We start from the raw sequence: 20,438 nt of genomic DNA on the forward strand, positions 1-20,438 counted from the left end.
AGAAATAGAGTTTGCTTTAAGGTGTACTGTTTACAATACACATAGTTAAGTGCATGAGTATCTCAACCTTTACACCACATGCTCATTATACGAGGTCATAAATATTATAAGAAATAAGTTCTCGTATGAACTCTTGAAATATATGTGAACTGGTATACCCTCAAACCATAATGGGTCATAAAAAAATTAACTGGTCTCATGAGTTGAGTGTGACAAATACAATTAACAGCAAAGACAGAGGGATATGTTTATGCAACTCATAAACAACTGCATCATCTATTCGCAAACTTCCCAAATGAAGACATACTAACCAACGATTTGCCTCCAGGCTGCTGTGCGAGATTGAAGGATCATGAGTGAATTTGTAAGGGAGGATTGAGATCCGGTAACAGCTACAGGATACTCAGATGATTCTGTAAAGTCTATTAGACATTATTCAGACCAGTTCCACTGCCTGGCTGCAGACCTTTTCTGTCACAACGAAGCCACTTTGTGATAAGAAATGTTCAGAAATGGTCACCATATTGTATGGGAACTCTCCGCCAACAACTTATTAACTAAACTATTGTGACTTCTTGACTTCCCTGAACTTGGACACTCAGGTAGAGGTTACTCTGTCCAAAACTGGAAATCTACAGTTCTGGCATCAGGCCTTTATCTGCGGCAGAGTAGAAAAGATGCTTTTCATTTTCTGTGTTTAACAAAACTCATCCTCTAAAAACAAGAACAAGAAATGAAGTAAACAAAAAAAAAAACAAAACTTAATTATCACTATAAATCCTGAATAATGCTGGATCTCAACTTGCAAGTTCAGCAGTTACATTAACAATCATTTACAGCTTAATGTCCACAGAGGAAAGAACAAAAATCTACACAACATCTTAAAGTTAAAATAATAACTACTTTAAATTGCAACAGATGCACATGGCACAGTTTAATTCCACATGTTCAATCTCATCATTTTATTTTGATAGTGCTGCACATCATTCCCCTGTGAGGATACACTGAGTTGTCATATAAACACTTTACGCTCCAATTCAATTTCATTTAAACATTTGATGCTACATAACATTTAATAACAATTTATAAAATACTTCATATGATTAAAAGAAAATCAGCTTGTGACAGTTAAATAAATATACACAAAATACAGTACTGAGCAACTTTATCTGAACAAAATTCTTCATGTAAAATGTCTAACCACCATATAGTATATTCATGTCTTTTTTTAATCAAAGATATTTACAGTATTTCATCACGTGTACACACACACACACACACACACACACACACACACACACACACACACACACACACACACACACACACACACACTCTCTTCATAGGTCACAAGAAGCAGAGGGGTCCCAAAACAGCAGTGATCTCAGGGACAAGGGGAGATAATGATGTCATCTCTACACCAAAATCTCTGACAGGAAGTAACTCCATATCACCTCGATCGAGCTCCTTGCTCCCCTGAACCATCACAACCACCTCCACCTGCAAAATGATCAGACATCAGAGGCATGAAGAAAGCAGGTTTACTCTGTTTTTCCTGGATTTATTATATGATCCTGTGACTGACATCATTTTTTTCTATGTAAAATCTCCTATTGAATGTTTACATCTCATTTGTTCCCATACGTTATACTACTTGATTATTTTTATTACACTTTTGAAACTTAATAAAAGCTGCTAAAAACAAAACATCAAAAATCTCTTAATCTTACCTCACAGCCCTTCCTGGACACTGTGGTAAGGTGCGACATAATTTCTTTGCCAGAGTCTCCCAGGAAGTAAATATTCCTCTTCAAATCATTTGTGTCAGCAGTAATGGAGTGGTTTTCTGTACAGCTGAGAGTCATGTGTTGGAAAGATGTGTGGCTGTGTAACCGCAGAAACCTCAGCTGGACAACATCCACACCAGCATACTCAAACTATCAGAGACAGAAATTATTTTAAGTCTCAGGAAATGGCTCACTGATGTTAGATGTGCTAAATATTCCTCAATTAATCCACAAATGTGTTAAAAGTCTTACCTTGTTTCCACCATGTTGCTGACTGAACCACTGGACAGACATTTTTGATTTCTTCTTGTCTGGTTCCCAAGATAACATAATCTAAAAAAAAAATATTACAGACATTTTTAAAAGGGACAATCCGCCAGTTGTAGAACAAGAGATTAAATGTTTTGCAACTGTGCTATGTCCCATCAAAAGAAAGTGAAACCACTCCTCACACAGCACTATGCCCGCTAACATTAACCCTAACACTGTAGGTAAAAATTAGTGTACCTGTGACTGTAAAGGTTCGATGCAAGTCGTTCCTCCTGCTGTGAAGTTACAGAACACCTTCACAGCATCATAGGGACAGCCTTGGTTGGGGTCCATGAAAAAGTAACCTGAAAGATAAGAAAGTGCGCGATCACTCAGACTGGTTTGTTATACAGCGTATTGTCCGAAACAGATTACTATCATATCATGGGTATGAGCCTTGTCACACCCTCACCATCATTCAGATGTGGGTGTATGAGTCCCAGCTCGTAGCAGGTGGTGGCAGGGTCGTCTTTGGTTCCCTGAGGCCAGCTGAAGGATTCCTCAGCCTCATCTGCTTGAGGCAACCTCCTGGACACTGGCCTGGGCCGCTACAGAGGAATCCATCATTCAGTCATTCAATCAGAGAACGAGAACGAGAATGTTGTGTTGATAAAGTGCACATGAGAAGAAAGCTTGTACCAACTTTTTGTTGTCCTAATCTTTGCTTCAGGAGGCTGGGTGTTTGTCTGGATCTTGGCACATTTTTCACTCTTGGTCTTGTATTGGGTCTTGCTTTAGGCCTCAGCTCATGTCTTTGATCTGGTTTGGGCTCAGGTTTTGATCCCCGCCTTTGTGTAGGCCTGCTCTTGCCTGGTGCACCAGGTTTTCCCTTTGAAACAAATGGCTTTGCTTAAAGAGCATGAAACACACCTCCTGGGTATCAAGCACGTTACACTGACATCAAGCTTCAAATGCATCCTAGAACTTTACAGTATGTTACATTTAAGTTTGTTAATCAGGTCAAACCTTTTTTACTTGTATTGTGTGAGCAAAATATCTTACTGGAGGTCCACGCTTGCCCTTAAGTCCCTTTGGTCCTCTCCTGCCTTCAACACCTTTCATCCCCTGTAAAGTCAAAGTGTTTATTAGTTTCCCTGTACAATGAAATTCTTCCTTTACCTTATTTTCAAAAAATACAAGAATAAAACAAACAATAAAAATAATAATATAAGAAAATATACAGAAGATGCACAATCTACAATATGCAAATATACAGTATCAAAGGCAGTAGGGCAAACAAGCTATTGATACAGCCAAGTGAAAGTGATGAAAAAACTGACATAATTTCAAGGTGGGTACATCAGTTGTCTCTTAATAAATAAAACTTGAAAACTATAACTGTGATTTCAGGATGCTGACTTTTTAAAAATAAAAGGGATAAAAAAGGAATCAATCTGTGACTAGATCAGGTCCAGGAAGATCCACAAACCTCCAAAGTAATAAGCAAAAATCGACAAAAATAAAAGTAATAAACAGTCTCTCACCTTCTTTCCAAGCCGGCCCTGTAATAAAGACAGAACAGAAATAACTTCAGTAAAGTGTTCCAGTAAAATACTGTGTATTGCAGAATATCAGAGCAACGTACAGGAAGTCCAAGGAAGCCTTTCTGCCCACGTGGACCACGAGGACCGGTATCCCCCTGTGAAAATCAGTCAGTTGATTAATAACTTGCTACCTGTTAAAAATGCTATGAAAAGAAAGTAAAATACAACTTACCTGCTTTCCTTTATGACCTCTTTGACCTTTCAGGCCCTGCAAACCAGGATTACCCTAAAATAAAAAGGTAGAAATATGGTGGATCAACTAAAATTATGCATTTTATTGCATTTTCAAGTGATCTCATATTTCAAACATTTTCAATCTACCTTAAGCCCCGGTGGCCCAATTGGTCCCAGTATTCCTGTGTCACCTGGGAGACCCTGTGGATGAAGAAAACATGGGTGAGAATGGATCAAACAACAGTGGCATGATTCTTAGACAACTGACTGAACGTGTTTTTCTGATTTCTGCACATTTGGCAGGGCCTATTGTGAAACCCTGAAGCAGACTGTTATTTAAAGACAAAATATTATTCAAAATAAATCTCTTATAGTCCATTCAACTGACAGTTTTAACATCAGCAGATGATGGGTAGAATGTATACTGTACAGACACGTGACAGGACAAAGCAGTGATTAAAGCAATATGAAAAACTGCAGCGCAGCAGAAACACTCCTTAAAAAGAGTATTATACAGAATAAGTACATACTTTCAATATAGGAGAAAGGAGCATCAGTAAATATCAAAAACATCAAAAATCTATTTCAACGGACAAAACCCGCTCATCCAGGTGAGGTGAGGCTGTGTACTGCACTGTGTGTCTTTGGACTTTTACCTTTCGACCAGTACTTCCAGATTCGCCCTTCTCGCCTCTCAGTCCTGGAATACCCTGTATCCAGAGCAGTAATGACGATGTTTACTGGAAAAGGCATTTTGTTCTATATCAGCAATATTACAATTATGCCATTGAAGAAAGATGTATACCTTTGGCCCCATTGGTCCAGGTGGCTCGTTTTTTCCTTTTGGTCCAGCTTTACCCTGAATCACCGAGTAGGACATCAGTAAGACACATGTTAAATACTGGTATCCTGGCACAGTGAATATATAAATGTAAAGTTAAATTGTGTACTCGTGTTCAAGGTGAACATGCTATACATATAATCAAGATTTATCTTAAATATAAATGAATTGCTTGTTTTTGTACCTTGAAGCCTGTTGCTCCAGTGTTTCCACTGATTCCAGGAGGTCCAGGTATCCCCTGGAACATTGCGTTTAAAAATGTGTTTAATATCACAAAATTATGTCTGAGCATAACTAGATCAGATATTTAAGAATAAGGTAAAATTCCCATGGTTTTATGGTGCTGTCTGTTTTGGAGCGTACCGTTTTGCCAGGCCTGCCAGGCATTCCAGGAGCGCCAATGAAACCAATATCACCCTTTGAGATGAGCAGAGGATGGGCTGAATTTAGTGAAAAAAGTTGAACAACAGAGTAATTTGCATAATGGCACATTTTTCTTACTGGATCTCCTTCATTTCCTTCAACTCCTAGTAAACCATCCAGCCCGCTCAGGCCCTGAGAACATGATCACAAGACAGGAAACCAATTGTCAACACAGTCCTCACTTTCTGCTACAATACAACTGCACAGTTTAACATAAACTGAACTTTTTGGTTTGCAAGTGATTCTTATTTTAGTACTTGAAATGAACAGTGGTAGCAGTACTGTATTTGATGATGTTTGTATGTATTTAATCTGTCAAAAGGGATACTTGCGGGTTTTCCAGGTTGTCCAGCAGGTCCTGGTCTGCCCTGTGAGCCTTCATCTCCCTACAAAACACACTTCATAAGATGAGCTTCACACCACAGGGTAAGACTGTGAGAGTAAAATTTGGATTTGATGATTTAATTCCACCCATTAAGTTAAACAAAATGTCATCTGAAATTAAAAGAGCGCTTGGGATGATTTGTAATAAAGGCCCCATATTATGTGCACTTTCGGGTTCACACTTTTCTTCTTGGTGCCCACTACAAAATATTTACATGCTTTAATGTAAAAAAAAAACCCAGGATTTTTGTAAAGCTGTCTATTGCTGTAGCACCTCTGTTCATCTTTTGTCTCAACACTCCATTTTAGTGCCTGTCTCTTTAAGGCCCCCCTTCTGACAAGGCCAATGTGCTTTGATTGGTCAGCTTTCACAGGCCTGAGCAGGTGATGCCCACTGTGTTTCCGCTTCAGCTCTGCTGGTGTTTTCTTAAGCATGGCTGTACTGGGAGTGTGGCTGAGGGCTTTGACTGTATAGTTGTGACATCACAACCTTTCAGAAGTATTTATAAAGCACCTAAACCTGATTTCTAATTAAAAAAGACAACATAAACATTGTGTGAATGGAGGATTTTAGACCTATCCATACAATGTGGGTAGAAAGTACTGTACAAGCTATCTTTTATCATTTTTCATTTTGGCAGTGTCTGTGATTTTCCATTTGTCAGAGATTAGAGATTAAATCAGACCACACATTTGTCTCAGTGTATCTTAATCAGAACAATCATTTTTTTCAGAGTTTAGATTAAAATTAAACTCACAGTTTTTCCAGGAGCGCCTTTGTTTCCTTTCCTTCCAGGCTGGGCTCTTTTTCCCTTTACAAAGACATTATATGCATTACAACTTAGTTTTGTTCCATTTCAAAGTTTCATCTAAGCTGAGCAAAGACTTCCTCTTACCTTTGACCCTTGGATTCCTTTAGTTCCTGGATGACCTGGAGGACCAGCAGGTCCAAGTTGACCTTTAGCACCTGGAATGCCAATGAATCCCGGCTTCCCCAAAGTCCCCTAAAAAATGAAATGCACTCATACACATAAATGATGATATAACATGACCTCTATTTACATAAAATATAGACTTTTGGAACTGACAAAACACCAGAATATTCAATATAACTGACTGGTCTAATTTTGTATGCTGAGAATTGCAAACCCAATCTTTGAGAGTTCAAACATGCCCTCTTACCGCTGTGCCTCTTGTTCCAGACTCTCCTTTTGCACCCCTTTGACCTATAATACCCTGTGGATTACAGAAAGTTACGCATTGACACTGCGTCACTGCGGTTACATCTTTATACACACCATTAGATATGCTTAACCAGATTAATGATGCCCACAGGGTGCAACATATGATAAGCACCCACCATGTCTCCATTGAGGCCAGGAAGGCCGGGTTTTCCATTCTCACCATGACTGCCCTGAGTTGAACGAGCAGAGACAGTATTACATTTGTTAATTGAATCTCTACAGATGGATAGATCACTCTCAGAGCACCAACGTATTATAATGAATAAATGGTACATTACACCTTTTGTCCAGGGAGTCCTGTTTTACCCTCAACACCTCTCTTGCCTGGCAAACCCTGAAAAACATGAAGTTGTATTTTATGTCCTATTTTGTTAAATTAATTTAAAGAATATTAAGCAATTAGACCTTCAGTCACATTTTTTTTATCACAACCTGTAAAGAACCCTTACCAATGAATGAAACACAGTATTATGCACTGTATATGCAATCTAAAAGTAGACCTTCATGTATTTGACAGTGAAACATAACTAAACACAAGAGAAACTGCCTTAACTGTCATCTAGTGGTTGAACAACTCATAAAATTCATCACAACCATTTTATAATGCCATAAACATTTCTGTTAAATTTAATGTGTGAAATATGGTAATCCCACGTTTAATTCCAATATCACATACTTGTATTGATGGTCCAATCTGTCCAGGGGGCCCCAAACTGCCAGGGGGGCCCTGAAATAAGAAAGCATAAAATTTACAGTGTTTATTACATTAAGTTGTTGATTATCAATTATTGACGGTCAAAGAATCCAACTGTGTTACTAACAGTTTGTCCCTGGAACCCCTTCTGGCCTTTGGCTCCTGCTGCCCCAGTGTTGCCCCCTGGTCCGAACCGTCCAGGTCTGCCTGATGAACCTTTGGTACCTGGTTCACCCTGTGAAAGCATCATCATCATCATTGTTGAGTTTCTAACTCTGAACAAAACTTTTGACATTCAGTTAGCCGACTTTATCACTATTGGCACTGGACTAGTAGTAAGATCTCACAGGATTTATGAATTACATCATTACATATTAATCAAATTTACTCACATTACCCTCAGATATGTTCAAAGCATCATATAACATTAGTGTTTCAGAAGAAGAGCCTCTGTTCTTCAGCAGCCACAATAATACTACAGTTTGCAGGTGTTTTGCTCACTTTCTGCCTGTGTTACAAGCATGAATACACATTTGCAGCTCATTTAGATCAAGAAACTGACAGTTTGTGGCTGTACTTGAATACAATATGCTTGACAACCGTTTGTTGCCCCTAACCTCTCTCTTCCCATGGGACTAATATTATCACAGGAGATCTGTGTTTGCGTTTACAAATTATGGACATGGCAGATTCACAAATGATCACAGCCAACCTCTGCAATCATTACGAATTACTGGAGGTCCAGAAGTAATACTAGTCCCATTTGAATAGGGCTTTTGAAATAAATCCTCAAGTCCAGTGTTACTTCTGATTGAAAATGACTGACCTTGAGGCCTGGAACCCCGACTCTTCCTCTGTCCCCTGGTGCACCCCTGTATCCCTGCAAAAGAGGGTTGATTGTGAGGACAGGGCAGCTGGGACACATTGTCCTTCAATCCACACATCAAAAAATGACAATACCCCGCATCATTAATCTCACACTGTATGGATGTGAGAGGGGTTACAATTTTAAGTAAACTTTACTTTAGAAACAACTACTACCCACCTGTCTCCCTGGTGCCCCCTTTGCTCCCTGTGGCCCTTGGTTGCCTCTGTTGCCTTCAGCTCCCTTTGGCCCTCTCTGTCCAGGAGGCCCAGTGTCCCCCTGGTCACCCTGAAATGTCAGTAACACAAAATGGCTTTCAAAGTTTGATTGATAAATGTATGTTCCATCTACATAAAGGTCCATGAAGAATGTGTAATAGAAAAACTACACTTGTACCCACTGTTTGGAAATGAAAATGACAAATTACAAACTGACATTTACTCACCGATGTGCCTTTTTGACCAGCTGGACCCTCAGGTCCCCTCAGTCCAACTGGACCCTAAACACAAAAGCACTGTATTACTTAATACACATAATCAAGCTTAAAGTACCTCTTTTCGTACAATCAAGCTGCATTGGTGTCTAAATCTGTGGCTTTAGAAAATAGAAGAAAAATAGAAAAATAGAAAAGATAGAAATCAAATCTGTGACAAACACAGTCTAATCAATCTACCTCCTCACCATCGAGACCAGCAACTCCCTTCTGCCCCAAAGCTCCTCTGGATCCCTGAAAAGATGACATTTTAAGACAAACATAAAACAACTGAGTGATAAATCATTGACTACACCAGCATCAAGATACTCGTAGCATTTCCTGGTGCAGAAAAGAAAGTGCAGATACCCGAAGAGAATCTGAGTAAAATAAAAGCTTTACCTTATATCCTTTGACACCAGGTGATCCAGCTGATCCCTGAGGTCCATCTTTACCCTAAATGTAGAGAGAATAAAGCAACAATTGCACAAAAAGTACTGATGCACTTCATATTCCTTCCCTATAGCCTGCTCTCAAAGAGCCTTGAAGGAAGACGGGATGCTTATGCACAACAAAGTCATCAAGCTTGGTGTTTAGAAAAGTGCATTTTGTGTGTGTTTTCTGGTACAAATTACACATAACAGATGTGTGATTTGTGTGTTTATCACATGAAAAATACTGTATAATTAGATGTCAGAAGTTTGTGTAATTTCCTGTGTATCAAATCATATGTGTGTAGATTCGTACAGTGAATCAAACATGTTCGAAACTTCACAGTTTTTAAGTTTATTTGCAGCAGAATTTCTTATCATGGCCAATTTAGCAATAACTCAAGTTCACGCAATTCTATAAAAATGACAATATAAACAAAATGGGCAACATTCTATTTGTATCCACTGGGGTGGCTATTGAAATATATTAAAAAAAAACAAAAAAACAAGTACTTTGTCTGTACAACAACAGACGTTAAAAATCCCCCCACATCCTAATGATGTCTGGGTGGTTCTGATGAGGCCCCTGGTGAGCTCAGCAATGCACGGATCAGATCATGAAAAGCAATCATAAATCTTGTAATGCATAATTAACTGTGCAAGCAGGATGGCACTAAAAAGATCAAAGTACCAGAGTAATCTATGACACCCTGAATCATCACCAGACCTGGTCTGATCTGATGACCAACCTGAAAAAAGAATGTTAAACTCTTAAAAACCATGCCAGACCAGAAGAAAGATACTTTCTGTTCATTGATCACATAAGCAGTTGTCATAAGAGGCCTGGCACTGGCCAACATTTTGACTTGTGAAAGTTTTGAAGTGTTACTAAGAATATCAAACTGGACGAGTGCTAATGCACGCTGACTCACTGGCATGGTTTACTGACGTAAGCAGATGTAATTGATAGCCTCATTTTGGACATATATTAATATTTAAGGAGGTTGTGTTTTTGCCCGTGTCTGTTGGTTGGTTGGTTTGTCAGCAGGATTACACAAAAAGTACTGAACGGATTTCCACAAAGCTTGGATGGAGGGTGGGACTTAACCAAGATAAGACACCTTTAACTTTTGGTGTGGAAAGGGATGGATGGGATGGATGCCGCCTATTTATGAATGAGTGCAATTTGATGTGGATACACGTAAAAATCTGGATTTAGTGGATTTAAATATGTTTTATCCGATAATGGATTAGGCTTGATTGAATTAAAGGGGAGTGTTGGGCCTTGAGCATTGAGAGGCATGCACTCTTTGGGTTTGATACCTTTAATTGTTATGCAGTTCAAGTTTACTGACGGACACTGACAGCAATGTGCAATTGGTCAAAAACAAGATTAACCGCCGGTGTTCAGGCCCTGAAGTTTATACTTGACAACAAAAACATAAAAATAAACTTACAGGGTAACCTGTAACTCCAAGGGGGCCAACTGGACCTCGTGGCCCCTGGTCACCTGGAAGGCCACGGGGCCCAACCTCGCCCCATGGTCCTATGTTACCCTGGATACCCTGCAAAAAGAGAATATATTTTGGGAAAACAAAAAAATAAGGAAAGGACACATTTCAGGTCAAGTCAAGCTAATTTGGATGGGTGGATGGATGGATGGATGGATGGATGGATGGATGGATGGATGGATGGACAGATGGATGGATGGATGTATGGATAGATGGATGGCTGGATGGATGGATGGATGGATTTAATAAAATCATCTTACAGGAGATCCTCTGTATCCCCGTGGTCCAGGCATGCCCATCTCCCCCTGAGCACAGAAGGACATGAAGTTAGTAAAGAGAGCTGAAAAAAACTTGAAACTTAAAAACTTGATTAAATAGACAAATTAAAATGGAAAATAATTTACTTACTGGGCGGCCTTGTTTCCCCCTTGGTCCCTCCTCGCCTCTCTTACCCTTCAAAACAATTACGACAAGGTGACCAACACATTAAATTTCAAAATATAGAGCATGTAATCAATATTTGTCCAACATGACAGAATGATGCAGCTTACAATGCTGACTGATGCTTATTCTGATTAGAATGTCAGTACTGACAAATATGAATCTTTGCATTATTAGATACCTTTAAGCCTTCACTTCCTGGAAGTCCTCCTGGGCTTTCTTTACCTTTAACCCCCTAAAGAAAACCAACAGTCCTTTAATTTCAACATCATCATGTCTACATTCAAAATATCAAAAACTCAGTCTTTGTAATTCATCCTCATCTTGTGTGTCCTCCTGTTTTCAGCAATCTTAGAGAATTATGCAATATTTTTGTAACATACTCTCTCCCCTGGCTTTCCTGTTTTCCCCTTCAGCCCTCTGCTGCCAGCTTCTCCCTGTCAATGGACACAAGTCCACAGTTATTAAATATGTATCAGTGCCACATACCATATTTTTGTATTTTGTTTCATAAGAGATTTTGTAAAATCTGAAAAAAAAAAGGTGATTAACACTTACACTCTTGCCTACGGGTCCTTGAAGGCCAGGAGTGCCTGTCTTCCCCGGCAATCCCTGTATAAAATATTAAGTTGAGCTATCAGCCATCCATTTGTGACACTGTGAGGTAAATGTACTTGTTCAGTGTTTAAATATAGAGGGTTGAACTCACTTTTTGTCCTGGAGGTCCAGTGTCGCCATTCATTCCATTTGCACCAAGAGGTCCCTGAGAGAAAGATGATATTCGTCTATCACTCTCCTTGTTCTGGTAAAGGCCAAGGCTACTTTTACTTAAATATAGAGTTTATAAACTCTGTGAGGTGATAAGTGAATGGAGAAAGCAATATGTATGTTAACATATTGTTAGTTGGTCTTACCAGAGCTCCAGGAGGTCCATCTTGTCCCTTGTTTCCTAAATGACCTTGAAACCCCTAAAATGGAATACAGATTATGTGAGATCTTTTGGCAGGCTGATTATTTACATTTAAAATGAGACCTCATAATCTCAACAGTTTTACTTGACAATATTTCACATTATTCATATAATTCTGACTACCTTTAGACCTTTAGGTCCAGTCACTCCTGGGACTCCAGGCATCCCCTACACAAAAGGTGTATAAAAATACATGTCCTCATTAACATCTATATTAGCAGCAATTTAAGACATATAACCCTAAATTGCATTAACATTTTAGTAGATAGACTAAAACAAATAGACTTACTCAGATTTATATGTGGGAAATTAACATTTGAAATTAGTTTCAGATCATCGTGAATTGGCATGAAGACTTTTTCTACCATTGACATACAGTATATCATTGTATAGATACATTTAACCGCTTCAAATGTACGTATGTTAAACGTCCAGCGTGTAGGATTTAGTGGCATCCAGTGGTGGGGTTGCAGATTGCAACCAACTGAATACCCCTCGTATCACCTTGCCTGCGAAAAACACAGAAAACACAAAAGGCCCTCTGCCCCTCTCAAGGGAACGAAAACACAGGTGACTTTTGGAAGAGAAAGATCTCCATTGACTGATTGATATTTTTATGCCTAAACAAGCTAAATAAACAAACTCTCTTTTTTCATGACTGAATAAACTAAATAAACAAACTGATCTTAAAAGACAACACAATTTCATACTGTTTTATATGTTTATATTTGTATATTATCTAGCTTTAAACAGTGTTCTGGGGACCTTATTTTCCTCTGAGAACAGAGATAAATATTTCTGAGTTTATAAAACCTGTACTGTAAATATTACAATTCTGAGTTTTAATTTTTTCTCCAAAACCACATAGTGCCCCATTAAGTCCTACAAACTGGACCTTTAAATTATTGTATTATTTATTTTGATTAAAGCACTGAACACTGAAGTCACATAAGAACAGAATAAGAAGAGTAGTCATATAGGAACCTTAATACCAGGTTCTCCTTCAAGTCCTCTCTCTCCAGATTTTCCCATCTCTCCCTGCAAGCAAAACACAACAACATCGGCGGTATGGATTTAGCCCAATGATCAACAGGTAGAATAAACTTCACTTCCACTCACTCATACTCACAATTGGACCAGGCATCCCAGAAAATCCTGTTCGACCTTCCCGACCCTTTAGCAGGAAACAAATAAAAAACTTATTAGGATATCATGTTTTTTCTGGTAGCTCCAAATGCTATTTTTATTGAAAACATTCCCAAATCGAGTGTAAAACCACAATATGAATATTGGTCTAAATTTGTATCAGTATATTTAATTTCTGGTGCCAAGTTGTAACTAGCTGACATTTTTAACAACAATGTTCTCTCTCTGAAAAACAGCAATAACCAATGAAACCAGAAACATTTAACATAAATATAAAAATAAGGAAAATTATTGGCCTTTTGTCAATTAACTGCTTATTTCACATGAATTACATTATTCAGCAGCACCCATCTTTGTCCTACCTTGTCTCCTCGAGGCCCAGGAATTCCTTGGACACCGTCTGGCCCTCGATCTCCCTACAGAAAACCACACATGTACATACATGTACGAGTTCATTAACATTTATTTAAAAAACAAAAACAAAAACAAATATACATACAAGTAACGATTTTTGAACCTTCTCAAAACCCACCTTCAGTCCATCTTTGCCTTGCTTCCCTTCCTCCCCCATAATGCCATCAAACCCCTAAAACAATGAAGGTAGATATAAATCAAGATAGTTAGAATTGAAGTTGCGACAGCATACGTGCTGAACATGCCTTCATCATCCGTTTTTTTCACTCACACTGGATCCAGGAGGTCCTGGTGGCCCTGTTGGGCCTCCAAGTCCCTCAAGTCCCAAAGGGCCTCGGCGCCCCTTCAATCCATGTTTACCTGGAGGCCCTGGAGGTCCCTGTACACAAATACAAGTCATTGAACTGACTCACTAATCTGATCAATAAACTCATAAACAACTAAGAGGAAGGATCAAACTCACCAGGTCACCCTTAAACCCTGGATCACCCCTTTCACCCCGCTTTGCTTTAGCTCCCTAGTGGAGAATAATTGCACACACACACACACACACACACACACACAAACACAAAGCAAACAGAGAACACCTGCACATTTAGCTCAGTACTTAGGAACCAAAACAACAATTATAGTATAACATCTTGAAAAGATCACTAAACATTTCCACACTTGTGTTATAAAGGATGTAAACAGTTTAGCTGCAGACTGCAAGACTGAAATTGCTTTAAGTAATCTTACGGGATCACCTGAGGGTCCAGGCTTTCCTGGATTCCCATTGGCTCCCTGAAATGAGACAGAAAAACCAAATTTTCATGCTCTAACATGACGAACTCACTACAGCACATCTAAGTTAACATGTTCATCCTTGTTGTCTTACGTTAAGTCCAGATGGTCCAGGTTCTCCGATATCTCCTTCATCTCCTAGATCACCCTGATGAAACACACTGAGGTCAGATGACAGAGTGACCCTTAAATAATACCTGCAATCTTCTGCTGCATGTACAACTTTGGTTTCTGGTTGTTTTTCCTTAAAGCGTACTCACAGGGTCCCCTTTAGGGCCTGGAGGTCCAGCTGGTCCTGGTTTTCCCTGTAAGAAAAAAAAGTTATATTATATAAGTCATATTTCTTTGTCTTCATGTGATAAAACTGAGAAGTATGACTGCTTCAAAAAATCTTGTTATACCTGAGGGCCACGGACACCAGGGAACCCAATCACTCCATCAGGACCAGGCTCTCCCTGAAGCCAAACGTGTTTATACAGGTTAGACATTTAATACAGTAAGTAATTGTCATTATTTAGTCTTTGTCACAAACAGTGCATCTGTAAGCATCTTGTCACCTGTGGTCCAGCTGCTCCACTGATGCCCAGTCCACCTTGATGACCCTGATAGCATAAAATATGTTTCACAAGTATCTTTATATGGTCACTTTGGTTTATGACTTAATCGATAAGTTGTTTACTTACTGGCGGTCCTTTGACTCCTAAGAAACCTTTTACTCCTCTGGGGCCCATTTTGCTCTGAGCAAAAGTCAAATGAATTAATATTCTCAATTCTTCATCCATTTTTTGAAGAAATATATCGTGTCAGAAAACTTACAGGTGGGCCTGGTGGTCCACTAAAGCCTGGAGCGCCAATCTCCCCCTGAGAATAATCAGCAGTTTATCAAACACAGTGTCATTAAAAGCAATGAGAGATGTGGCCTGATGGTCAAGATGGAGGAATATGTATATGATTAATGTTATTTGTGGATAGTTGTTGACACTGGCCTGAGTTCCTGATGGTCCTGGAAAACCAGGAGGTCCTCTGGCTCCAGGAAGTCCCTGTTAACGTAGGATGGTTCAGATGTTGTAGTGAAAAATTACTTTACACGAATGTGGTGATTAATGAATCATGAAGATTTCAGTAATCACTCAAACAACCACCAATTAACAAAAAGTATTCATTTTCATCAGAGTAAAAAAATCTCACTTCATTCTATGAGAACTTTATAATAATGAGGCTGCCATTAGTTAGTAAAGTCATCTGTACTTACTATGTAGCCGGGGACACCAACAACACCTCTCACTCCTTTATTTCCCTGATTACAGTAAAACAGGAAAATCAGAATCACATATACAAGGCCTTTACTGCTGAGAGATGTGTGTGTGTGTGTGTGTGTGTGTGTGTGTGTGTGTGTGTGTGTGTGTGTGTGTTGGATCTGACCTTGTCGCCATTTGGTCCTCTGTGTCCCTGTGGTCCAGGCTCCCCTTGATAACCCTAAAGGGGTTTGACATACAGAATACGGATTGAATTGAAGAATTGGCACTTCTGCAATACCGAACAATTTCACATACGGCTACGAGAAACTACAATAGTCTAAGTTATACTTAGGCCTCCATAATTTCCATCCCCATAACATTAGAAGTCGAGGCCACTCTTACCCACTCACCCAGCTCCCCTTTGCTGCCCTTCTCTCCTCTGTAGCCTTTGGGACCCTGTGGAGATGAGCACAAAGTGAATTTATCAAGCTGTAACAGTACTGCACTTGTAGAACTGCAATGATCAGCAATTTCGACAGGTCGATCGAGAGAAAACTGCCAACTATTTTCATCATCCATTAATTGTTTCGGTAAATTTTCGAGCAAAAATGGCAAACATTTGCTAATTCCAGCTTCTCAAAGTATTTGCTGCTTTTCTTCGTCTTTGATAGTAAATGAAGTCAGAGTGTTTGGGTTTTGGTCTGTTGACTGGACTAAATAAGCAATTTGAAGACGTCACTTTGGGCTCTGGGAAATTGTGATGTGGATTTGGCAGCATTTATTTTACAGACTTAATGATTATTCGATGAATTGTGAAAATAATCATTATTTGCAGCCCTATTTACGTGAAAAGACCTGTTTGATAGCATTGCAACGCTATGAAAACACACATGTACAGTATTTGTCATGACTCTCAGCAGATTCACCTGTTCTCCAGGTAAGCCAGGAGGGCCTGGATCTGAGTGCTCTCCTGGGTTGCCGTCACTTCCGGGTCGGCCCTGAGGACCCGGCATACCTTGTGGTCCGGGACTGCCCTGAAGTGCAACACGACATGTAAGGAGTTGGTCTGGTCTTGACTGGACGTTCATAGCAGAAAAGCTACGTTAAGAGATAATTTGATCATAAATGTTCTTCTTTATATCACAAATGATATATGAAGCAGTTCATTAATTTGTATTGTACCATATCCTAGTCCATACAATTTGTTCTATTGTTAATATGCTTGCTGTTGAGAAACATATTGATTAGTAGTGTGTGTTGGGGCATTTAACTTGGTGGAGAACATCCATGCATACATTTTAGTGTTTGTAGTTTGTAGTTTTTTAATAAACTATCATGTTTCCTTATTGTTGATTACATGTCTTTGTACATAAATCAGTCAACTCAGTACATTATCAAAGTCATTCTGTAGTTCTGAGTTCAGTGGGGTGTTTGCGTGAACAGAGAAGAGGCTGTAATAATGTACTGTCCATGAAGCTGAGCACCGCCTTTCTACATGTCTGAGATAAGATGCAAATAAAGGAAAGATACCTACGATTTTCCCTTGAACTCCTTTTCGTCCTTGTTTCCCAGTAATTCCAGGTGGCCCCTGGAAAACAAAATCAGAACAGAACAGGAGTCCTTTCAAAATCTCTCTATGTTTGGTTTTGTTATGGAATGACAATCTGTTTTAATGTCGCCTTTTCAAGAAAATTACAACACTGTTGACAACTTACAATTGGTCCGTCGTCTCCAGGAGGTCCGAAAGGCCCCGGAGGCCCCTTAAGTTTCTGACGAGGGAAAAAAGAACTGACTCACAACATTCACTACATGTGTGTTTTTTTACACTAGACACACTAGAAATGAAGTAATAGTACAGCATGAAGTGGAAGTTACAGAGGCTGAGATTCAGCTAATTGTTGAAATCAGTGGGGAAAGAAGGATTTTAGGTGCGTTAATTTTAACAAACACCTACTGGCCAGTTAGAAATCAGCTTTTTAAAGATCTTCTTTTTCTGCGAGGAAATAACAGACAAAATATTACTTTTATATTGGAAACCTGTTTCTCTCAAATGATTTTTCAAATGTATCCTCAAACAGACTACCGATGAATGTAACACGCTTCAAAAACAATAACCCAAGCATTGGAAATGAAATCGTCAGCAGAAAAAAGATGATTCTGTTTTAAAGCATGTATGTAAACATTTAAAGAATTGTACTTGTTGTATCACCTTTATCTTGATTGTGATATGTTAATCCTTTACAGTGAATTATATACAGAAGTGACAACAGTCATACATGCTAAATATTAACACTGAAATACATATGAGCAACAATGTGCCTGATATTTATATACTATTGTAGTAGTCTCTACTGTTTCAGTATCAACTAGGTGTTGCTTTTATTTTCTTCATACTGTACGTATAGGCTTTCAGTCTTTTTGTATAGCTCGTATATTGGCATTGCATTACTTATTTTACCAGATCCATATTCACACTTTGAATATAAATTCAAATAAGTGTGTAGCACCAAGTGGTTACTGGTGCAGAGCTACAATAACAGTTTACCTTGAAAGCCTCCCACTCTTCTTCAGAGGTTTTATATACAACAATGGCAGGCATCCCCGGAGGACCAATGGGGCCTCTATATCCCGTCTGCCCGGTCCTGCCCATAACACCTTGATAGCCCTGTGAAGAAGAAAAACAATAGGTCTCAGAGAGATTAAATTACATTTCTACATTTTGATCAGCACTGCCAGAGAGAGGAATCTGGCTTTTTCATTCAGAACTGAGAATTAATGGCTGCAATAAGCTGTTTGACCACTGGGGTGCAGAAGAACTCCACAAAAAGCTAACAAAACAGTGACATACAGTCAGTGGCATCAGAAAATAAATGTTAAATCTGATCATACAGCAGAAATCACAACATGGCACCAGAGCAACTCTGCTTTATCTGATGTTTAATCAGAAAGTAGGTTTTTGTCGGTTATCTGACAAAGTGAAGAGGGTAATTTACACCATACATAAACTTACTAATGACTAATAATATCATACTTCATTAATTAGTGATACTGCATATAGGTATCATAGCTGGGGGAATTAAAGAAACCATCTTGATGTGTATTAAATGTACAAGCTATTAACAGTTATTGATTTTGTGAGAACTGAAAAAAAAAAGTGAAAGCTGCCTATGAATAAAAAATCAAATAACGAGGAAAATATTGTAATGCAAGACTAGGCAGACAACTAGCCAGACTACATGGGTCATATTTTAATGAAATTCAGAATTCAATCAATCAATTGGCAATAACATCATTTAAAGGTGCACTATGTAGTTTGGGGGAAATAAATAAATAAACAAGCTCTTCATTTTCCTGACTGAATAAACTGAATAAACAAACTGACTTAAAGGACAACACAATTTCCTACTGTTTTACTTTGTTTATATTTGGTGGACCCTGCCACCTTGCTAGCTTCAAGCAGTGTTCTGGGGACCTTATTTGAACAGCTTGTTTATTCAGTTATGGAAAAAATAAATATTTCTGAGTTTGTAGTATTATTACCTCATTGATATTGAAAATATTGAAATTTTGAGTTTGAATTTCTTCCAAAACTACATAGTGCCCCTTTAATAAGACATATGCATAAATATCAAATCAAAAATAACTCTACACAAATTCTTACAAAGAAATCTTCTGTAGACAACAGGTTAAACTGTTTATGTTAGTTTATCTTGTTTTGACACACTGACTGAAACAAACATCTGCCAGTTAAACTAAGCTAAACTCACCTATATAAGCTAAGCTAGTCAAATGCTTGGCCAGCTGTTAGTTATAATGCCACAGCCCCTTATGACTAACTTGCTAAATGCACACCTAGCTAATGTCATGTTACCTGAAAACAAAGTAACATGAGCATCCTACTTGAGTCATATTCTTTCTAAACACCTGACAAATACAAGGCTAATATTTACCTTCTTGTAATGTCTGGTTGTTGACCAACCCCTGAGAAAAATGTCTGGGTGTTTAGCATGCTAGATGCTAGCTTTCCTCACCAGCTTTACATTCTACCTTTACCATTTTAAACTGGTCTGAGTCTGACTGGCCACAGTGGTGGGTGAGGGCACTGACACTCAACATACTCTTTACACCAGTGGTTCACAGCCGACTGACACTATGAGTTATTTCAACTATTTCAATTGATTATCCATTAATTAGAGCTATCGTAGCTAATCTAACCATGCCAACCCTGTATCACTTTCAGCTATTTCACCATTAGCTTCTTCTAGCTATTTCAATTACTAGCCTTTGAGCTCTCTGTTTTAGCCATTTATCCATAACTTTTAGCTATTTGACCATTTACAGGTACTGTATACCCTCAATTACCTTAAACTAACCATTTGAAAGAGAAAGAGATGGATAATAGATAAAGTTAGCTAAAAGTAATGTTACTACAGAAATCCCCCCTGGGGTAAAAGTAGCCCTAAAGCATCAGCCAACTTGGTAGTATATTGTACATTCTCTCAATGTCTTTGCAAATTACATCACTTTCATTACATCATTTGACAAAATCATTTCTTGATTCATGTTGAGTTTAATACATACTTTGTCTCCTTTAGGCCCTGGTGGTCCTGTTAGCCCAGGTGGACCCTGTAACCCCTGATGAAGCAGTGAGGTGGAACAGTTACATAATTTCTACCAGAAAATAATGTACTGCAACCCTTTAAAGGCTGGGCAAACATTACTCTCTAGACAGAAGATAGTGAAGCTATCAGAAATGCAGATATTACA

The 20,438-nt window shown here is 38.7% G+C and overlaps 1 protein-coding gene across 1 annotated transcript; it reads right to left on the minus strand.

The window, feature by feature from the left end:
• Nucleotides 1–741: 741 nt before the first annotated feature.
• Nucleotides 742–20,334, minus strand: LOC311258089 (uncharacterized protein). The gene is made up of 60 exons (XM_084354135.1): nt 20,253–20,334; nt 18,217–18,336; nt 17,626–17,664; nt 17,387–17,440; nt 17,206–17,259; nt 16,598–16,705; nt 16,074–16,127; nt 15,856–15,909; nt 15,686–15,730; nt 15,250–15,473; nt 15,117–15,168; nt 14,991–15,035; nt 14,835–14,888; nt 14,694–14,738; nt 14,528–14,581; nt 14,389–14,433; nt 14,114–14,167; nt 13,922–14,029; nt 13,769–13,822; nt 13,599–13,652; nt 13,220–13,264; nt 13,075–13,128; nt 12,214–12,258; nt 12,035–12,088; nt 11,830–11,883; nt 11,679–11,732; nt 11,504–11,557; nt 11,302–11,355; nt 11,088–11,132; nt 10,940–10,984; nt 10,626–10,733; nt 9,140–9,193; nt 8,939–8,992; nt 8,711–8,764; nt 8,446–8,553; nt 8,227–8,280; nt 7,528–7,635; nt 7,383–7,433; nt 6,987–7,040; nt 6,823–6,876; nt 6,645–6,698; nt 6,359–6,466; nt 6,221–6,274; nt 5,411–5,464; nt 5,157–5,210; nt 5,019–5,072; nt 4,840–4,893; nt 4,620–4,673; nt 4,471–4,524; nt 3,962–4,015; nt 3,813–3,866; nt 3,682–3,735; nt 3,581–3,598; nt 3,099–3,161; nt 2,740–2,925; nt 2,509–2,644; nt 2,295–2,401; nt 2,040–2,120; nt 1,731–1,937; nt 742–1,500 (listed from the first exon to the last, which is right to left on the minus strand). Exons 2-60 carry the CDS (start codon nt 18,319–18,321, stop codon nt 1,348–1,350), a joined length of 4,158 nt encoding a protein of 1,385 aa, XP_084210261.1. The 5' UTR covers nt 18,322–18,336; nt 20,253–20,334; the 3' UTR covers nt 742–1,347.
• Between the last annotated feature and the right edge of the window lie 104 nt (nt 20,335–20,438).

Source organism: Pagrus pagrus (assembly GCF_965226575.1).
Source record: "Pagrus pagrus genome assembly, chromosome: 6".
Taxonomy (NCBI): Eukaryota; Metazoa; Chordata; class Actinopteri; order Spariformes; family Sparidae; genus Pagrus; species Pagrus pagrus.